Source organism: Pan troglodytes, chromosome 16 (assembly GCF_028858775.2).
Source record: "Pan troglodytes isolate AG18354 chromosome 16, NHGRI_mPanTro3-v2.0_pri, whole genome shotgun sequence".
Classification (NCBI taxonomy): domain Eukaryota; kingdom Metazoa; phylum Chordata; class Mammalia; order Primates; family Hominidae; genus Pan; species Pan troglodytes.
The window spans coordinates 49,537,254-49,557,003 of record NC_072414.2 but is presented as its reverse complement, the minus strand read 5'-3'; the positions used below and the strand labels follow the sequence as shown (position 1 = coordinate 49,557,003).

General features: G+C 46.4%; 1 protein-coding gene across 9 annotated transcripts in view; it reads right to left on the bottom strand.

Moving 5' to 3' along the window:
* The window catches only part of CGNL1 (cingulin like 1), a 174,105-nt gene that overhangs the window by 5,421 nt on the left and 148,934 nt on the right, over window positions 1-19,750 (bottom strand). For all 9 annotated transcript variants that reach the window (XM_009429214.5, XM_054666967.2, XM_054666968.1 and 6 more), the window contains 4 exons: window positions 16,449-16,610; window positions 13,518-13,607; window positions 1,518-1,601; window positions 700-824 (listed from right to left, as the gene is read on the bottom strand). In XM_009429214.5, coding sequence (XP_009427489.1) covers window positions 700-824; window positions 1,518-1,601; window positions 13,518-13,607; window positions 16,449-16,610 — 461 coding nt within the window. The remainder of the gene's footprint in view (window positions 1-699; window positions 825-1,517; window positions 1,602-13,517; window positions 13,608-16,448; window positions 16,611-19,750) is intronic.

The window sequence follows — 19,750 nt, the reverse complement described above, 5'->3', positions numbered from 1 at the left end:
CAGATGTCTTGGGTCTACTCCAGGCTGTTCTGGCCTGACTCCCCAAAAGTCCAACTAACACAATAGATAATGTAAAGTGTCAAATGCCAGCACACCACGCTCCTTCTAGGAAGGTGAGGGGCTGTGAGTCAGAACGACGGCTGGAAGGCTGCTCAAGTTGAACCTGGTGCTGGCCCTCGGGCTGCCATTAGAGAGTTAGCTGCAGAGAACTGAGTTGCTGGAAAGGAGTGTGCTCACTTGATCCCATGTCCCTCCCACACACTGCAGGAGGACCTGCCCCATCTCTGACTGGTGGCTAGTCAGCCTCTGCTTAAATTCATCTGGCCACCAGGGCAGAGTCAGCCTTCTGGCCTCTAAAGTGGCTCAAACTCGGTAGCTTCCAAGGCAGCCTGTCCTATTTAGAGAACGGGAAAAGGGACAGCAAGTACAGTGGCACCACCATAGACTGAGAAGTGGGGGTCCTAAACTTTTACCCAGCTACACCAGTATCCAGCCAGGCTACCTTACTCAAGTCACTTATTTTGATGGGTCTCTGTTTTCCCACCTATAAAATGGAAATAATAAAAGTAAGGGTGTAGTTGCTCTGCCTTCCTCACAGGCTATGAGGATCAGGACAGATCCCAAATGTGAGAGCACGTTGCGATGGGACTGTCACTGCCCACTGGGGCCTCTGCACTGCAGTGGGTGGGCCCGGCTCACCTCTCCTCACTCTCCAGGCGGTCCTCCAGCTCCGCGATCCTGGCCTCCATCTGCACAACCAGCCCCTCTTTGCTGGACCTGTAGGAACCTTCCAGGTGGATAATCCGGCTCTTTAAGTCCTTGTTCTGGAACAACATAGGGAGACTGTGAGGGGCTCTGTGTCTGCCACGCTCTGTGCAGAGCAGCGAAGAATATGGGGCAGAACCTGGTGTTTGGTCGCTGCATGCGATGAGGCTGCTTTCCGCACCAGGGCCTGTGGCCTGGAGACCTGGGGAACACAGAGATGTTTCCAAGGAAAACCCTTGAACTCAGCTGCAGGCCAGAAGAAGAGGTTCTATCACACTCCCTCATAAGCCTGAATGAAACCTTTGCCATGTCCTAAGACTCCCGGATGTCAAACGGGCTTTGCCTTGCCCTATAAACCTACAGGGGGACAGGAGAAATAGGCTCCTTTGCCAGTCCTGTGCAGTGAAGAACATGAACAGAAATCATGTAAAAGAAATAATGACCCGATGAAGCTTTCTGAGTCACTCATGTGTTTGATGACGTGGATTCTTTTTCATTCTCTTTACATTAGAATTTAGCTCTCTTCAGGATCTAGAAAATAACACACGCAATTCCTCCTCCCTCGGCTGCCAAGCTTCCATGCAGATTTCATATGACCGGGAAAAACAACTCTGGAAAAGGACTGTTACCCCCCAGAGTTCTTGGGATGCCAAGTAAAGGAGGGACCTCCAAGGGCTTCTAGTTCAAAGCAGTGAAGTGGGGGAGGGTTAGCGGATGGACAGGGAGGCAGCTCACAGGCTGGCTGCCCTCACCTGCCTCTCCAGGGAAATCTTGTCGCACTCCAAGTCTTGTCTCGCAGCTCTCTCCTGAAGTAGCTCATTCCTCACCTGCTCCATCTACAGCAAGCAGAACAAAAGCCCAGAGGTTAGAAGGACTGTTCCTGTATCTTTTGTACTGAAATGGTGGCAAGGAACTGAATGTCAACCTCCACTTTATGAAGGGGGTTGCCCTACCCAGCCCCTCGTGCCATCTGCTCTGGGGTACGGGATCTGTTTCTTAGTTCTTTCTTGGTTTCTTGATGATTGCAATACTGGTAATACAAATAACAGTAAGAGTCAAAGCTAGCCCTGCTCTTAGGGGTTGAACTGTGTCCCCTCAAAAAGATATGTTGACGCCCTAATCCCCAGTACCTCTGATGTGACCTTATTTGGAGATGGGGACTTTAGAGAGGTAATCAAGTTAAAAATGAGATTATTAAGGTGGGCCCTAATCCAGTATGGCTGGTGTCCTTTAAAAGGGGGAAATTTGGATGCAGAGACAAACACGTACACAGGGAAGACGGCCACGTGAAGACGGACACAGGGAGGGCACTCTGGGGAGATGGAGGATTGGGGTGATGGGTATACAAGCCAGTGATTACCAAAGATTGCCAGAAACCACCAGAAGCTAGGAGGAGGCAAGGAATCATTTCCCTACTGGTCTCAGAGGCAGCATGGCCCTGGTAACACTCTGATTTCAGATTTCTGGCCTCCAGAACCATGAGACAATAGATTTCTGTTGTTTTAAGGCACCCAGGTTGTGTTACTTTGTTACAGCAGCCCTAGAAAATTGGCACACCTGCTTAGACTCCACAGGTAGGATCCTATGACACTCACAAACAACCCTCAGAAGGAGATAACAGTATCTCTCTGAGGATACTAAGGCTTCCAAAAGTCAATCAACTTGCAGAGTGACCCACTGTCTAAGTTTGCCTGGACTGAGGATGTTCTCAGGCTGTTTCCATGCTGAACTGGGACAGTCCCAGGTGAACCAGGATGAGTCAGTCACTCAACTTCCCCAAGAGGTACATAACCAGGAATGGGGGAGCTAGCATTCACCTGTGCTCCTGACTGCTGCATTATAAGCTCAAACTCCAGAAGGGGCTTCCCAGAGCCATGAGCATATCTCAGACACTGCTAGATTTCTCCTTTTTTATGCCAGAAACAAAAGTCAGTAAGAATGCTGAGCAACATCAGATGACCTGACAAAGGCTGAACACTCCTGAGGGTTTCCTCTATGCTCAGGAAAGGAGCCTTGCTGTGTAGCACCAGGGAAGAAATCCCATCGCCTGACCATCAGCATCTCTTCTCCCAATTCCCAGTGGCTTGTGCAAGAGTAAAATGAGTTATGAGGCGGAGGCTCCAGACCCTGTTGCCAGAACTGTCCAGCAGAGGGCAGCCTGAAGAAGCCAGAAGAATCAAGCTAAGCCAGTAAAATAAAACCACCTTTTCCTTCTTAAGGATGAAAATGAATTCCAGGATCCAACATGGCTAAGAGGTGCACACACAGCCCCAGACACCAGGGCCTGGAGAGCATCTGACACAGGCTTACTTGGCCTGGCCTCAAGTTGAATTTCGCCACCTGTACAAGCACCCCAGTGAGTAAAAGATAAGCTCACCCCTTCCTCACTGTCCCCCATGGAGAGCAAGAACTGGGGTCCCAGGAATGGCCAGAGGAGACACCCCACATTGGGCCAGGCTTGCATTTGCTCCCTGGCTCCCCTTGTCCTGACCGAGGTGAGTCACACAGCATGATGTCACTGGCCCAGAGTGGGCAACGGGGAAGGGGGCTAAATGATGCTGGTGGGACAGGCAGGGTTGGGACACAAAGGCCTCCAACACCACAGGGGGAAGCTGGGCCTCTGCCCCTAGGTGAGGGGGTACCAGGTGGTCCAAAGAAAATGCTCACATTTTTAAATTCCTAACTGGCAGGCATCTAAATCATGGAGGTTCAGAATGTTCAGCAGAGGAAATTGAGGCCTACGGCAGCGGTTATGCAAGTAACCTCAGGAGCAGGGCTAGAGACAGGCTGAGCCCCTGCACTGCCCATTACTTCATGGCTCTGTCTCTGGACCATCTAAGTGAAAAGGATTCCAATAGACCTAGAGTTCAAATGCAGCTGTAGCATAAACATCCGGGCACAGAAGGGCAGTCCAGCCTCCTTAGGGCATCTTGCATAGAGAAGGGAAAAATGCCAGCAGTGGCCAGGACCAGCAGGCAGGGCACGTCCACCCAACTCAGGCCCGCTCCCACTCTGCTGGGCCCCAGGGCCCTCACGAATCACACACTGCAAAGAGGGCACCAGAACAATTGCTGTCACTATTACCCCAGCACAAAGTGCAAGGGGAATGAATGCAGGCTCACGGCCCTGCTCCCAAGGTGGTTTCTGAACCAGCCACTGACACCTCACATGTGGAGGTCAGCAGAACAGCTGGGCCACGGGACTGAGGACAGACGTGCCTCCCAGGGGCAGCCGTTCTGTTCATGTGCCCAGGGCAGGGCCCAGCACTTCACTGAGGACATGGTTAAATTTCCACTGCAATGGGAAACAATTACAGAGAAAAACAGCAGTGGCCTAACTTGTCCTGCTAGCTCTGTCTGTCCCTCACCTGTGACCTTGTTGATCTAACTTCTGGGATACAGGCTCCTAAGCAAGGAACTTGATTGAATGAGACACGCTGTAAGGGCCCCCGAGCTGGCCAATGATACAATAAAAGCACAACCTGGTGCCTCCTCTACCCTTCAGGGTACTGTGTGGCACCCTTCTGAGGAAGCCAGAGGCGCCTGCCTCCATCCTTAGGCAGAGTAGCCACCCCGTCTCTCAACCATTAGGAGTTTCCCCTGGGGAAAACCCACATTGTCATAATGAGAGCAAGCATGTGTCTGCGAGTGCACACGCTTGTGTGCTGGGCAAGGGTAGTCTCAGAACGATAGGATGGGTTTGTTCGCTGTTCAAACGACATGATGTGTCTTATGCAGGACATTGTGACAAAGAGACCCAGAAAGTGCCCGCTCTCCATATAGCCTAGTGGGGGACAAATGAACGAGCCCTGCATAAGAGGTCAGTGTCACTATGACAGGAAAGGACAGTGTGCTAGGGTGGGTGCACTGGGTGACTGCCCAGATTCAGAGGGCCAGCAAAAGCTTCCAGGACACAGACACTAAGCTGAAACCTAAATGAGATCAGGGATAGGCAGGGTAGAAAAAAGGGTAATATGGTTTGCCTGAGTCCCCACCCAAATCTCATCTTAAATTGTAGTTCCCACAATCCCCAGTGTCATGGGAGGGACCCAGTAGGAGGTAATTGAATCACGGGGGCGGGTCTTTCCCATGCTGTTCTTGTGATAATGAATAAGTCTCACGAGATCTGATGGCTTTATAAAGGGAAATTCCCCTGCACATGGTCTCTTTTGCCTGCCGCCATGTAAGACATGACTGTGCTTCTCATTCACCTTCAGCCATGATCATAAGGCCTCCCCAGCTATGCTGAACTGTGAGTCAACTAAACATTTATAAATTGCCCAGTCTCAGGTATGTCTTTATTAGCAGCATGAGAACAGGCTAATACAATGGGCAGGGTAGGGAATGCAGCTTTCAAAACCGGAAGGGGGCAGACCACCAGTAACACAGAGTAGGAGGTAAGAAAGAGAAGGGCAGTGTTGGAAGGAATTAGCCATGTGAGGGAGGTGAGGGGGCAGGTTAAGCAATCGATGGATTGGGTGGAGAGGAAGACAGAGAGTAGTCACACAGGACCCAAAATCATACTGTGACAGTTGCTCACAGATTTATTGTGCTTAGGAAAGCAAGTCCTGCGGATTTGAATAGTATTATCTCATTTACTCCTGGCCACCACCAATGAGGTAGGCAGTGTTAACATCCCCATCTGTGCTTAGATTCCTCCTGGTGATGCATGTGGGGCCAACTGGGCGATGCCGGTGGAAGCCACAGAACAGGTGAGCCCACCAAGGAGCGACATATAAAGAATAAGGAGGATCTGCAGCTGTGCCCTGGGGATCCCTCCAACCCCCCATGTCAGGGGAGGCAGGGAGAATCCAGGATCTATCCCAAAAGGCAAGAAGGGCAAGGACTGCCGGTAAAGCACACAGGCTGGACAAGAACCAAGTTTGCTTCTGGAAGGGTCTGCAGAGAGGTGAGCCTGACTGCAAAGCTCAGAGGAGGCGCTGGAGGTGAAGAGGTGGGAATAGACACCACACTTCTCTGGAATCCAGCAGCGACTAAGACAGCAGCTATGACCCAGGGCTGGAGGGGGCACGAGGGTGTGCAAGAAACGCCCACACCTATTGTTAGGTGTCAATGAGAAGCCACAGAGGAGAGAAAAGTCACAACCAGTGGACATCGAGAAGGGAGTGTCACAGGAGAGCAGCCACCCAGCAAGCGGAGGGACAGGATCCAGCCCTGTCTTGGGGTCAGAATGTGGGTGGGGAGAGGAAGAGGATCCTCCAGGGCTTGGTGGAAGGCAGGAGCCTGTAGCTCAAAGGGAAGGTAGAGGCAAGAAAGGGAGGGAAGGTAGATTATTTTCTGAAAAGTGAAGGGATAAAGAAAAACTGAAGGCTTGTAGAGAGACAAAGAAATCTAGTTGCTGTGGAGTGTGCGGCTGAAAAATACCAGAAGACAATAAACGGCCAGCAAAGCAGAGGCAGGCATCGCTCTGCAGCTGTGCTCCCGGCCAGGAGACCCAGAGGGGAAACACCAAGAATCAAGAGCCCCTCAAGCTGGGCAATGGGTGGGAACTCTCCGAGGCAGATGTTATCACCCTGAGTTTCCAGGTGGGAGGTCCAGAAACAGCTTCTGAGTCAGAGTTAGGTGGAAGCAGCTTTGGGATTCCAACCTAGGTTTTCTGACAAAAACTCATACACTCCTTTTTCCCCTCCCCATTGTGTCTTCGCAAACCTGTAGGACCTAGGACTCTCAATAAAGGAAGAAGATCCACAAGGAGGAGAGTTTAGACAGGGACTGTGGAGCCCAGAAGGAGAACGTGTCTATGGTGGAGTGAGGCAGAGTGCAGAGAGTGCGTGGAGGGATTCCAGGATGGCCAAGTGGTCACGCAGCCCTGGGCCCAGCCTGGGGGTTCAGGACAAATCCTGCCACATAAAGCAGCAGCCACTGGCCACAGTCTTGCACCCTCAGTGCCAATGTCTGAAAAATCTGGATCCCACCAGGAAACAGACTTCCCTGTGCAGAGCAGCACTTAGCATGGCAGCATCCCCAAGGGTCCCCACAGGTTCAAGACCTCCCTGGAGGGCCCCTGGAGAGCCCCAGGATAATGGTGACTCTCCAAAGGGGGGGGGGGGAAAGGAATTATTTATCCCCCACCATAGCCCCTTAAAAGATGTCTATTAAAATGGAAATGTAAAATAAATCAGAGTGAAGAACAGGAAGGAATAAATGTGTAGCCATAAAACTTAACAGTTACTGTGACCTGAGCAGGCAGTCCATTTCCTTGAGTCTTTGCAAACCCAGGCTTTTGGTAAACATAATAGGCTTCCTTTTGTTCTTCAAAGGACAGCCTGACATGAAATTCTAAAGTAAATCCACCATGTGGAGCCTTATACAAGAAATACTATGTGGTATTATGGACAATGCCCCAAGAAGGATGGGTTTCAACATAAACCCAGAAGTATCCTGTGTGTCCCTGCTGTTAGCTGTCCTCAGTGCAGTGATCCCAGGACTAGGCCCCTTGACTTGGGAATATCGTAAATCAAATTCTTACCCTGAGCCCACACTGGCACTGCCCTGGGGCGGGGGGTGGCGGGGAGGAGGGAAAAACCTATGGCTTGGCTGAGCCAGCATCCTGGACCAGAGAAGAGTAAACTCAAGGCTGGGAAAGTATTTCTTTATATAAGCTTAGTGCTTTCTATGTTGTTTACCCTTCAACTACATTAAATAGCACAAACAAAAACTTTCCAGTCAAATTAAAAACAGAACAGGAGCTGAAGGCAAAAGTATATCACAGCTGGATTGAAAGAATGCTAAGCCCTGAGCATTTTGATCGGAAATCACAGTATCAGATTCCAGTGGGTTTTATGTCAGAGATACCCATGACCTGAGCCAGCTCTCAGAATTGTAAGTAGCTGTCTTTTGGGTTAATGGAAAGCCAGAGCTATTTGTGATGGCCAATAACAATACTGAACCCCATCACCTGTGTTTATCATTGGGCTGTAAAGAGGTTGGCAAGCCCACACTCCTGGCTGGCATTAAAAATAATAATCACAAAAAAGGAAAATTGTTATTAATCAACTGTACACACTGGGTTTTTGAGCAGCTGATACAATAAGAGGCAGTTCTGAGATTAGGAGCATTTCAATTAAAAAAAAAGAAGAAGAAGAAAACCCCCCTCTGATCTTTCACTCACAACTGCAAAGACGACGGTCCCATTTAGCAGGGGTGGCACCCCTGATGCTGACTGAGGAGCAGTTCCCGAAAGTGACTGTAGGAGCCCACAACTCTATCACTGGCATTTAATCCTGCAGTTGCCGAGGCAACAAGGCAGCCTTGCTCAGTCCCTGGAGAGACCATGAAGCCACCCAAAGCTCGAGTTGGTATTTTTCCTGCCTGCCAGCTGCCTGGGCTTGATGAGTCATCTTTCCACTGGGCTGGGTCATCATGGTCTCCATAGCCAAGAGAACGCCTTCCCATGTAGGCCCAGCTCTGCTGTGAAGCGTTTGCAGCAGTGCTTATCAAGCCAGCTATTGGCCTTTAATTTAAAGCATATGAAGCCGGACCTCTCTTTGGCTATTTGAATCCTGCACTCATAAAGAATCAGGAGAGGATCAGCTGAACTTAACTCCTCACCCATTTTAAGAAACACCACTTTTAACTTGGGAATGGAGACCCAAATGCATTTGAAGGAGTGGTCTTTAAGATCATGACATAGTCTCATTCAGGGATGATGGGAATAGGCAAGAGGCTTTGGAGTCAAACTGTGACTCCACCTCCTACAAACTGTGTGACCCTATGTAGTCACTTCACCTTGAAAGCCCTGAAAACAACAAGAAAGTGAGTGAGGCACCCAGCACAGTGCCTAGCCCTTAGGGAATCATTGGTAAGGATGGCAATTGTCATAAATGGAAACATGGTTTTTGGAGGATGGAAAGGAAAAAGGATTACTCTGGATTTAAACAGACCAAACGCCAGCAACTTCAACTTCTTTCAACTTATAAGCCAATCAGAAACCTTTCTGTATATGATGGGACTATACTTGGGTGAGAAAACAGATACTCCTTACTTCTATTTCATAAAGGAGATATCATTTTATCAACTCCAAATCCATCCCTTCTCCTTCATAGCAGTCAGACTTGAAAACAAAGTCCAAACATCCAAGAGGTTTGAAAAACGTTTCTCTCTCAATTAGGATTTCCTGAATCCATCACTCTGAATAACACTGTCCTGAGCATGTAAAGGAAGCCCTTAGAAAGGCTGTGATATGGTTTCAATGTGTCCTCACCCAAATCTCATCTTGAATTATAGCTCCCATAATCCCCACGTGTTGTGGGAGGGACCCAGTGGGAGGTAACTGAATCACGGGGGTAGGTTTTTCCTGTGCTGTTCTCATAATAGTGAATAAGTCTCATGAGATCTAATGGTTTTATAAAGGGCAGTTCTCCTACACACACTCTTTTGCCTGCCGCCATGTAAGATGTGCCTTTGCTCCTCCTTTGCCTTCTGCCATGATTGTGAGGCCTCCCCAGCCATGCTGAACTGTGAGTCCATTAAACCTCTTTCCTCTATAAATTATCCAGTCTCAGGTATGTCCTTATAGCAGTGTGAGAACAAACTAATACAGGCTGGGAACTTACAAACAACATGGCCAGCATTTAGTGAGTGCCAAATGTATGCATAAGAGAAAGAAAGAATGGAGGCATGGAAAGGGTCAAATACACCATCTTACACAGCCTTCCTTGTCCTCTGCCCTGGTAACAGCACAGTTGAGGCCTCCTCTCAGTCACCCCTTCTCCAGTCCTCACCCCCCCCCCCGGCGCATGACTCTTCTAGAACACAGTGTATGCTTCACTCTTCTGCTCAATAGCCTTCGATGGCTGCCCACTGCCTTCACAATAGAGCCATTCAAAACCCTCAGTCTGCCTCTTCAAACTTATCTCCTTTCATTTCCTATGGAAACTGGAAATCTGATTGACCCACACTCATCCATTCATCCATTCATTGCTCCTCAAAATGCTGTATAGATCCCTACCTCCCAGTCTTTGTTCACACCATTCCTTCTATCTAGAATCCCATTCCCAATCCCCTTGGTTTATTCACGTCTTACCCCTTCTTTAGAGCTGACCCCAGGTCCCCGCCCTCTTTCTAGTAATTCTTCCACACTCACTCTTGCAACGATGGTCTTTCCCTCATTAGCTGCTTGAATCTTTTACTTGGCATTTAGTATCCACTGTTTTTTATTGTTAGTTATCAATTTTTTAGGTCTGACCCATCTCCTCAAACAAACTGTAGCAACTCAAGGTCAGGGACCATTTCTGGTCCTCTTGGAGCTTTACTGCAATGCCATGCACACAGCAGGTATTCATCATATTTTGCAAGCACGGGTAGATAGAGCACTGCCTTGGAAATTGAGGCCTAAGCCCAGCTCTGCAGTCAATTGCCTGCATGACTGTGGTCAAATCACCAGGTGACTCTGGGCCTCAAATCTCTCATCCATTACAGTGAAGTGGGGAGAGATGGACTCTGAGGTCCTTGCCAGATCTAACAGTCTATGAGAGGGGTTGGCCATTCACTAATATTGCTGGAAAACCTTTTTTCTGGCTTATTCACTTAAGTCCCATCACTAAGACTAGTGGGAGATGTTTGGGGGAAGCAAAGATTCCGCAAAGGAGCTTGTGAGAATTCAGAGTTTACGGAGAGAGCTGTTAAGTTTGAACCTTTTAATTTAAAGAGAACAAGATCGCCAAACTAAAATGTCCCATGCATTCTCTTTTCAGTGCCTAGTAGCAGTTTGCTAGGAAGGCAGGGCCGATGTTATTACTTGGATTCAAGATAACAAGCACCCTTTCCTGTTTTTAGGAGATGTCCTTGTTAAGGAGATGTCATAAGGTCAGCATTTGATGGGGGAGAGGAAAAGAGGCCCTAAGTTTTGAAGTTTCCCTTTTCTGGCTTTGATTTCAGCAGGAAAGCACAGGCACATGGCCCTAGAAGTTAATCTAAGTGGACCAGAAGAGCTCAGAATCAGGGCCCATCTGTCTGTACCCAAGGCCCTCCCCAGAGAGCCTTCATTTCAAGAGGCAGGAAATAAGCCTTGGCTCAACCTCAACTTTGAATGAGAATGAGATGCTTTCCAGGGAGGCGGGTATTTGGCCCACCCATTTCTCTGCCCTCCCTCACAAGTCAGGAGGCAGCAAAGGCCAGAAGAGAAGCTCTCAGAACACAATCAGGAGACACCAGCGTTTCTGTTTCATTGGCTTACCAATTCCTACGTCCATGTGAATGTGCTCAATTTCTCCACTTATAACAAACACCAAGCTATACCCTCCCTATCTCAGATGATGCAGTGAGAAGAAAGAAAACAGAAGAGGGAAAGAGAGCTGGTAGGGAAAGAGGCTATAGACATTGGTGGAACTCATCGTTTTAGGCATGTAACTCAGATACAGGGAGAGAATTGGGGGGAAAGTAAAGGGTGAGTCAGACGCTTCTGGATGTATGAAACCTTCTTGCAGCATTGCAATGTTAGAATTCAGAAGAGTCTTCAGAGATCACCTGGATCAATGACTTCCTTTTGATAGATTTTAGAGACTGAGCTCAGAGAGGCTGGGACTCTCCCAGAGGTAAATGAGGCTAGTGCAGGAGCCAGGACTGGGACTGCCAGCCCACTGCTCTCCCCAGCAGACCAAGTGAGTTCCCTTAACTTCCTCCCTGGACTTACTTCAAGTCCTCGGTTCCCTTAACTTCCCCCCTAAACTGACATCAAGTTCTTGGCTTAGTGGAAATATTTTTAGCCTTGACCACATCATGGACAGCAGTCCTATTCCCCATCATCCAAGTGCTCAGTTGAAAGGAAAAAGAAGTGTCCAGAGCAATTCTGGAACCAGATCTCTGCATGATCAGTTCTGTCAGTGTTGGGCTGTCAGCTGAGCTAAGGGAAGCAGACACGTTCTGGTTCAACGTCTGTGTTTGTTTCTGATATAAACATGGAACTGAAGGTCTGTTTTAACGGCCTCATTACTGATAGGATGACAGGCTTTCCCACTATTCCTCCTAGCATAAGCCACAAGAAGCGCTGGCAAAACAAATCCATGGTCACATCCTTTGTCATTGTGAATATTTAGCGGATCCTGACATGTCTGGGGGGAACGTCGCTACTTCGCCAGGCTGGCAGGGGCTCATCACAAAACAGCTTTTATTCCAGTGAGAGAACTTAGAAAACAAAGTCTTCAGTAAGAACCCTGGGGGGCAGTAGGGGAGATGTCAAGGTTGAGCTCTCCATCTGGGCCTCTGATTTTCAGGAAGGTCCCTCTCTAAACCTGTGTAGCTCTGGCCTGATAGGCTGTTGCAGCTCCAGAGAAATCATAGCCTGGGAACACGCAGACAGAACCCACTCTCCATGAGGAGGGTGGAGGGAACACAGCTGGGTTGCAACTTTCTTCACTCTCAGGAGCAAAGGAGCATGAGTATCCCACTTGTTTGCAAAGAAATCTATCAACAGGGACCTAACAGAATATGGAAAAGCAGCCAGGGATTCACGTTCTACTTTGAGCAGGGCTGCCTGCTCATAAGGTGCTATCCCCAAGCTCTGGAACTTCCAATTCTTGGTCACCCTGAACCGAGGAAAGGGAAGTCCATATGAATAAGCAGAAGAGACCAGAGGAAAGTGCCCTTTGGAATAGGGAAGATTTGAAAAAGAAAGACAAAAACATAAGGCAGAAAGTGGAAGTTTCCCAAGTGGTTATGAATAACAATCTATTGGCCATAGAAGGAAAAGTGCCTTTTAGGGCTGAGGCTCTAAGGGTCATTAGTTCAACAAGCAAGTGTGTGGAATGTGGTAGCCAGCACCATGTTAGGTGCAACAGAAAGTAGGCTCTATGACGCAGCCTTTTCCTTGACAAGTTAATTAGCAGTACACACACCTATGAAGCACTCACGTTCAGTAACAGTACTTTCCAAGTGAATGCTTTTTGCAGTTTTGGAAGGAGTTTCACTTACATTTGATCCTTATGACAACACTGTGAGACAATCGGGGAGAGTTATTCTCATGTTATAGATGACGGAACTAATTTCTCAAGCGACGTGCAGATAACACATGCAGTATTATCCAAAGGCTTTTGACCTTTGTTTCCATTTTTTAATTAAGTGAAGGTTCAGAGGGGCTTTGAGATAGACTGGGAGTGGCAGATGAGATCTGGGGAGAGCAGTGAGATCACGAGGAAACAGAGGTACTGTTAACTAGTTTCTGTGTCCCCAGTGCATGCCCAAACCACTTGACAGATAAAATATGGAAGCATTTTGGAAAGAGGATTCAGAACACTCAGCGGCAGTTTCAAAGATAATTAATTTGTATTCACTAGTCTCAGCCCTTCATTTACAAGACACCTGGGGATACATGTAGAAACTTCTAATGATAGAACGTGCTTTTAATGACAACTTACCCAGTTGTATGCCTAGAGCCTTGAAATGGTGCTGGGCGAACTGTATATCAACATTTATAAAGCCCTTCACTCTTTCTTGACTAGCATTGGGACTTTCTTAATGAAAAAGATGAAAACAAAACCTAAAAACCTTGAAATGATGCTAGGTATAGATTAGGAAATAATCTGACCAAGGAGTAAAATTTAAAATCTAAAATACAAGTAATCTGGTCAAAGTCTCTCCTAGAAGCTCACTATGGTGATGACTATTCAATCTTCCATCAATTTCTAGATGGCATGAATTTTTCTCTCCTGGCCTTAACTGAAGCCCCAGGTTTAACCCCTCATGTTCCTTTTTCACACAGGACAATCCACGCATCATTCACCTATAGAACAGTACCTGTTCCCTGCTCCTACTGATCCTCTCAGACAGCAAATCTGAGTTGTTTCTCTCTTCTTCCAGTTCCATCTCCAGTTGAGACACCTTGTCCTAAGAAGGAAATCACAAACACAGTCGACTTAACTTGCACTGACCGGGATTAACAGCAAAGGCTGCCCCACAGAGAAACAATCCTAAGGGCAAATGAGAGCTGACTACCATTAGAGTTTGGAAAAACAATATATCTATTTCTTACATTGCCCAAAGCAGATATTTCTTAAACTATGTGTTTCATGACTTGTAATGTAAAATGTGTAACATAAAATGTTTATGTAGAAAACACGTAAAAGAAAAAAAACATTATCCCAAACCCTAATGCAAACACTAAGGGTATTTGAGCATGTTTCTGTCAAGTCTCTGTTTCTCCCTGTGAATCAATAACTTTAAAGAGATCTACCCAAGCCAGTGCCTGTTAAAAGACAATGTGGAAAAAACACTTGACGCTCCGGACAATCTTTTGTCTGCAAGAGCCTTGCAGGAGTCAATCTATAGCAGCCTTCTAAGCCTTCTAAGGAACAGCATGCATTTGCACGGTGCACTCCCAAACCTGCATTGGATTAACCAAAAGACAGTGCTAACCAATTCTGTTAAACTCATCATCACTTCAGAATAATAATTTGTGGTTTCTTTGTTGGCTCCTAATCTAACCTAACTGAGTGTTCAGAGAAAAACATTTCAAAGCAGCTTTGTGTATGAAGAAAAGAGGCTTCTAACACAAACCACCCCACTTAGAACTGGGGGTTGTCAGCCTTGAGCACATGTTTCTCCTGTCACCAGCCAATCTGTCATAGGTCTAAGTAAACTCAGAGCCACAAATGCTAAAAAGCAATTGGCATTCCAAGTTTTAAATGTGAACCTGCAGCATTTGTATATAAATATTGTCTCTGCAATTGCCAAAGTGGATTGACAAGCAATGGGCACCTCTATCCCTAAATATTATTCTATTTATCACAATAAAACACCCAGGATTCCTGTGAGTGACTAACTGTCTGTGAACGGCCCCCAGGTAGTGATCAAAACCTATAGGGAAGCTAGAAAACCCTCACCCAGGAGCCAAGCATCTCAAAGGCCAACTTGGATTGGAGCTGGGCCCTGCACCGAAGCGTCCTGTTTATTCAGTGGTTCCTGATGCCTCCAAGACCAGTCTCACTATAGTCAGACATCACTCAGGATCCACAAGAGCTGCATTTACATACAACAGCCACCTGAGTTTACAGAAAATGTGTGTCGTTAGGAGAGCTCTTGAGTCTTGAAAATTAATTTAAGTGCTAGTGAAGGAGCAGGCAAGACGTAGTCACAGCAAGATGGTCCTGCTAGCCGCCTCTTAGGGGACGAAACACCCCTCAAGTGCATCTCATGGTAGCAGGGTCTTCAGAGCCATTCATTTTGTAATTAATGAGAAAATAGCTAAATATTGCAAAGGGGCAAATGAAGCTTAGCTATGCCACTCCTTCTAGACCTAAGTCGGCCAAAGGAAACGATCTCTTTAGTCAGGATATAGCAGTGGAAATGACCTAACAACCCAATCACCAGCTAAAAGCACCTCTTTATAAGACTCTCTTCTTGCCTAAAAGCCATACTGCACAGAACCCAGCAGGAGTGTTAAGGGTGCCGGCCAGGGCCATTACTCCAAAGGTTCTTCCTCCACTGCCTGAAGGGGCTTTAGCTTGTTTTGAGCCAGGTTGTTTAAGGCCCTAGAATAATCAGTTTCTAGTTAAGTGGGTTGACCTTAGCTTGCCTTAAAATTACCTCCCCTAAAGAGATCAGAGACAGGACATTAGCAAAATGTACAGCAGTCCAACAAAAGAGCAATAAAACTGTAATCAGGTTATTCTGGTCTCTAAAAGAGGCCCATCTAATAAAATCTTCAATGACTTAAACAACACTCCCTAGATATAAACAGCTTCTAAGTCCCCTGGACGTTTTAAAAATTATTTCTGTTTATTTGCAAAGTTGAATCAGGAATTCCATTGATTTTGAATTTAAGCCATCTCTCCATGGCCTTGAGCACTGTCTTTTATCAAAACTTTGACAATTTTAACTTCTCTGAAAAGACTGAGACTATTTTTTAGTGTCTCTCTCAATTCCATTTTTTCAGTGTCTCTCCCTCTCTCTAAATTCTACTGGGGCGTGTGTGTGTGTGTGTGTTTCTGGGAGTTAGTTTTGCTCCTAAGAATTATTCTTTTTTAAAAGTTCAGATGGAGTGATTCTAAGGTTCTTCTTGTCAACCTCAGTGAACTGTTCACACTTAGATTCTGTTACTTCATTTACATTTTTCTAATATGTGGTGTTTTCAGCTTGTGACTAGATCACCCCCATCTGGTGAGTGCATTCAGCACTTTCTGATATGCTGTCTTGGACTATGTACATACTATGTATACGACAGTAAATTGAGCCACAGTGTGCTGCGAGCTCTGGCAAAGCCCAATAACCTATAAGGGAAAATGGGCCAGAAACAGGAAGCAAGAATGGAGAATGTGGTGTGGCAAATGAAGGACGACGATTCCTAGGAGGCTCCTCTCTGGACATGCAGCAGTCTGGTTCCTTCTAGTTAGCTGGAAGCACTGCCCCAAAGAACAAACAGAAAAGGAACTATCTGTGCCCTTAGGCAAAATCACCTAATGTCCCTGGGAATCTGTTCCATTTCCTCTCAAGACAATGAGAATGTTAGACTAAATTATATCCATCATTCCTTCTAGCTCTGATGTCCAGAGTCTATAAATGACTGGCCCCTTCCTTCAATCAAGAAATAACCTCACTAAACCCAGCTGCGGGAGAGAATAAAAACCCAAGACTTCCCAAAGGCTGAGCTGAGAGCAAAGAGGCTGCTTCTCTCGTGGCCCAGCCTCGCTCTCTGCAGGTCCCCCAGCTCACACTGTGCGGCCCACAGACCTCCATCTGCTTGACCAGTCTGCTGCGGTCATCTTTGAGGTGACTCTTGGCTTCCAGCTCATACTCCAGGTCCTTCAGCGTCTGCTCCAGAAGCTGCCTTTTTGTGAGTGCTTCATCCTGAGCTCTCTGGTAGTCCCGTAACTCTTCCTCCATCAGACGCATCTAGGAGGAGAGACAGCTGGGATGGTTTTCTGGGGTGCATCAAGGGCATAGAGACCTCCACAGACAGTGCACAGGCTGACCCCACCAAAAGGAAGATCAGCTGGACCCCCACAATATGGGAGATCAGAAGACCTTGAGGAAGTCCTACCTCCCTCTGGGCCTCACTTTCCTTTTTGTAAAAAGAGGGGCTTTTCCAGCTACAGGCAGCAACCTATTAGTTTACAAATTCTATTTGGTAGATGTTGACCAGCATTTTTTAATTAAATAGAACAGAAAAAATAGCAGAGTATTAGCAAATACTGATTTGCAAATCTTTTGTGCTAGACATTCATATATTTGTGCAGATGCGTGTATTCCTGGGTTGCAAGATATAGTTTTTTTCTGTCTTTTTTTTTGAGATGGAGTCTTGCTTTGTTGCCCAGGCTGGTGTGCAGTGGTGCGATCTTGGCTAACTGCAGCCTCCATCTCCTGAGTTCAAACAATTCTCCTGCCTCAGCCTCCCAAGTAGCTGGGATTACAGGTGCATGCCACCACACTGAGCTAATTTTTGTATTTTTAGTACAGATGGAGCTTCACCATGGTGGCCAGGCTGGTCTCGAACTTCTCAACTCAGGTGATGCCCGCCTCAGTCTCCCAAAGTATTGGGATTGCAGGCATGAGCCACCGTGCCCAGCTGAATGCAAAATGTCGTTTTTACTAGGTCATGTTAAAAACTCTCAAGAGCCCCTTAACTAAATACATGTTTCCCAGGGGGTAATTTATTGTCTACCTATATCACTGTCACCTCAAAAGAGGTTTCAACTCAGTGAAAAAGAACACACAACTGAATTAATGACCGCAAAGCAACCTACTGGCAAAAAACCTAACAACATACACAGGCACATTAGGGAAAGCCACTGCTTTGTAGAAGAACATGATTAGCTAGCTTAATTTATAACGTTGTTTTTTTTCCATCCACAAGGTGGCACTCAACTAACAGCTTTGAAGAAAGTGCAACAGACAAAACAGCTTGATTCACAAGGGCCAGTCTGTGTCTTGAACTTCTCTAGAAGCTCCCTGGGGAGACCAGCCAGCTCAGGGCACAGTAGGTCTTCCTTAAACATCTGTGTAGGCTGATCTGGTGAAGCCACAGGCTGTCTGCTTTGTTCTAAGTGTCCTACCCTCTTGGAGTTGGTACTAGTATTGAGTAGAGCTAGTCTCAGGAATAGAATACACCAGGGGGTCTGTTTCCTTAAGAGTATATGAAAGCGAATGGCCATCTCCACTACAGAATGCCACCCTTCTGCAGTGTCTGTCACAGGAGAGTTGGAAAGCCCCAGTAGTTGAGGACAGCTTTGGAGAACCCGTGGAAAAACTTGAGGAAATGTGTTCTTCTCTGGGAGGCTGACAGGAGCACCGGGCATTTCTACGAGAACAGCCTAGCCTTGAAGATGACATCACCAGATGAAGACCCACATCGGTTTTGGTGGTTACCATGACAGAAAGTACATGAAAGCACAGAATGAAAATCACCCCATGGAAAACAGTGATGGGACATTTTCTGGATACAGAGGATGTGCTATATTCCGGAGTGTTAAAAAAAAACAAAAAACAAAAACAAAAACGCTCTATGACTCAGTTTCCTCATTCACAAAATTGGGATAATTATAAAATCAGCCTTTTAAAGCTATTATGAGAATCAAATGAGATAATACCCAAAAAGAACATGAGTGTGAGGGTCAGAAAGAATGACAGGCAAATGTGCAGCCTGCGTTTCCTTCCTGTCCCCCTTCCCAATGCCCAGCGTGCCCTCCTCCACTGCTCAGCACAGCCCCACCTTCCACACCCAGCAGGTCCCTCCTAACACCCGGTAAGGGCCCCGTCATACTCAGAGCCCTTGACGAGGGCCGGCAGAAGACGAGGGCCGGCAGAAGAGATTAACTAGCATGGTGTCTGTGAACAATGTATCCTGAATCATAAGCAAGCAAACAACTTTTGAACTTCCTAGTGCTACATTTAAGTAGTTAAAATCACCCTTTGCTAAAAGAGATTTAGAAAATAAACTGAACAATGGTAATCACTAAGTCTCGATTCTCTAAAGATCATGCTTGTCAGAGGTAGAATGGGTGAAAAATGCCTATTTCTCTCAAAGCAAAGGCAGCCACTATTAGAGTACTTAGAAAGGACTCCTGTAGCTTTTGGGGTTTTTTTTAACCAAGATCTTCAACCAGCTCAATCAAAACACAAGCAGAGGGGCAGTGAACAGAGTTGAGCTTGAGTTTTTTAAGGATCCAGAGTGACCTTGGCTTGTTAATTCACTTTTGTTTTAAACAACTCCATCACTCTACCATCTTAGTCAAGGGTGGTATCTCACTGCAGTTTCCCTGCAGAATGATGAGGTGTCCATGTCTGTTGCTCACATGGAAACAGTGTCTCACAGGGCTGCATCAGTGAGAAAAATCCAGGAAGGGCCATCTTTATTTCCCTTGCAAGGAATCCTTTTTTTTTTTTTTTTTTTTTTGGAAGGACTGCTCTTTTATAAACAATACTGGTCTCCATCTGGCCTTAACTAGTCTCTCCGGACCTCAGTTTCCTTATCTAACTAGAGGATCTCTATGTTTCCTTCCAACCCAAGGATTCTATCATAAAAATCTTATATAAAACGCAACGGGAAGTACTTTTCAGGGGTCACTGTGACACTGTGATCTTTTGAAGTCAAATCAGACCAGGTGCTTGTTGGTGTTCTGGCAGATACCTGAATCCTTCTGCCTCTGTGCTGTAGTAATGAACGTGATTTTTTTTTTAATACCAAAGAGAACTGTGATGTAAGTGCGCTAATTTCACTTCTTACTTGGAGTCCTGTATCATATAACCCTGAGCCAAAGGGGATCCATTATCAGGGGCCTTTCAAGAGTGTTCTAGAAGCCTGCAATAAATATCTATTGTTCTTTTACACAGTTTCAGCACTGACTCATGGGTGACTTTTCTTTGATCATCAAAGAAATTAAAGTTTGTTTTTTAAAGAAAAAAAATGTTTTCCTGTGGAATCTTGGTGCTCTCGGCACTGTTCATGAAAAACAATAAGCCCCTAAAATTAAAGAAAAGGAAATTAATATTTATGAAGTGTCCAGGATGTACAGACTCGCTGCTACACAGTCTCA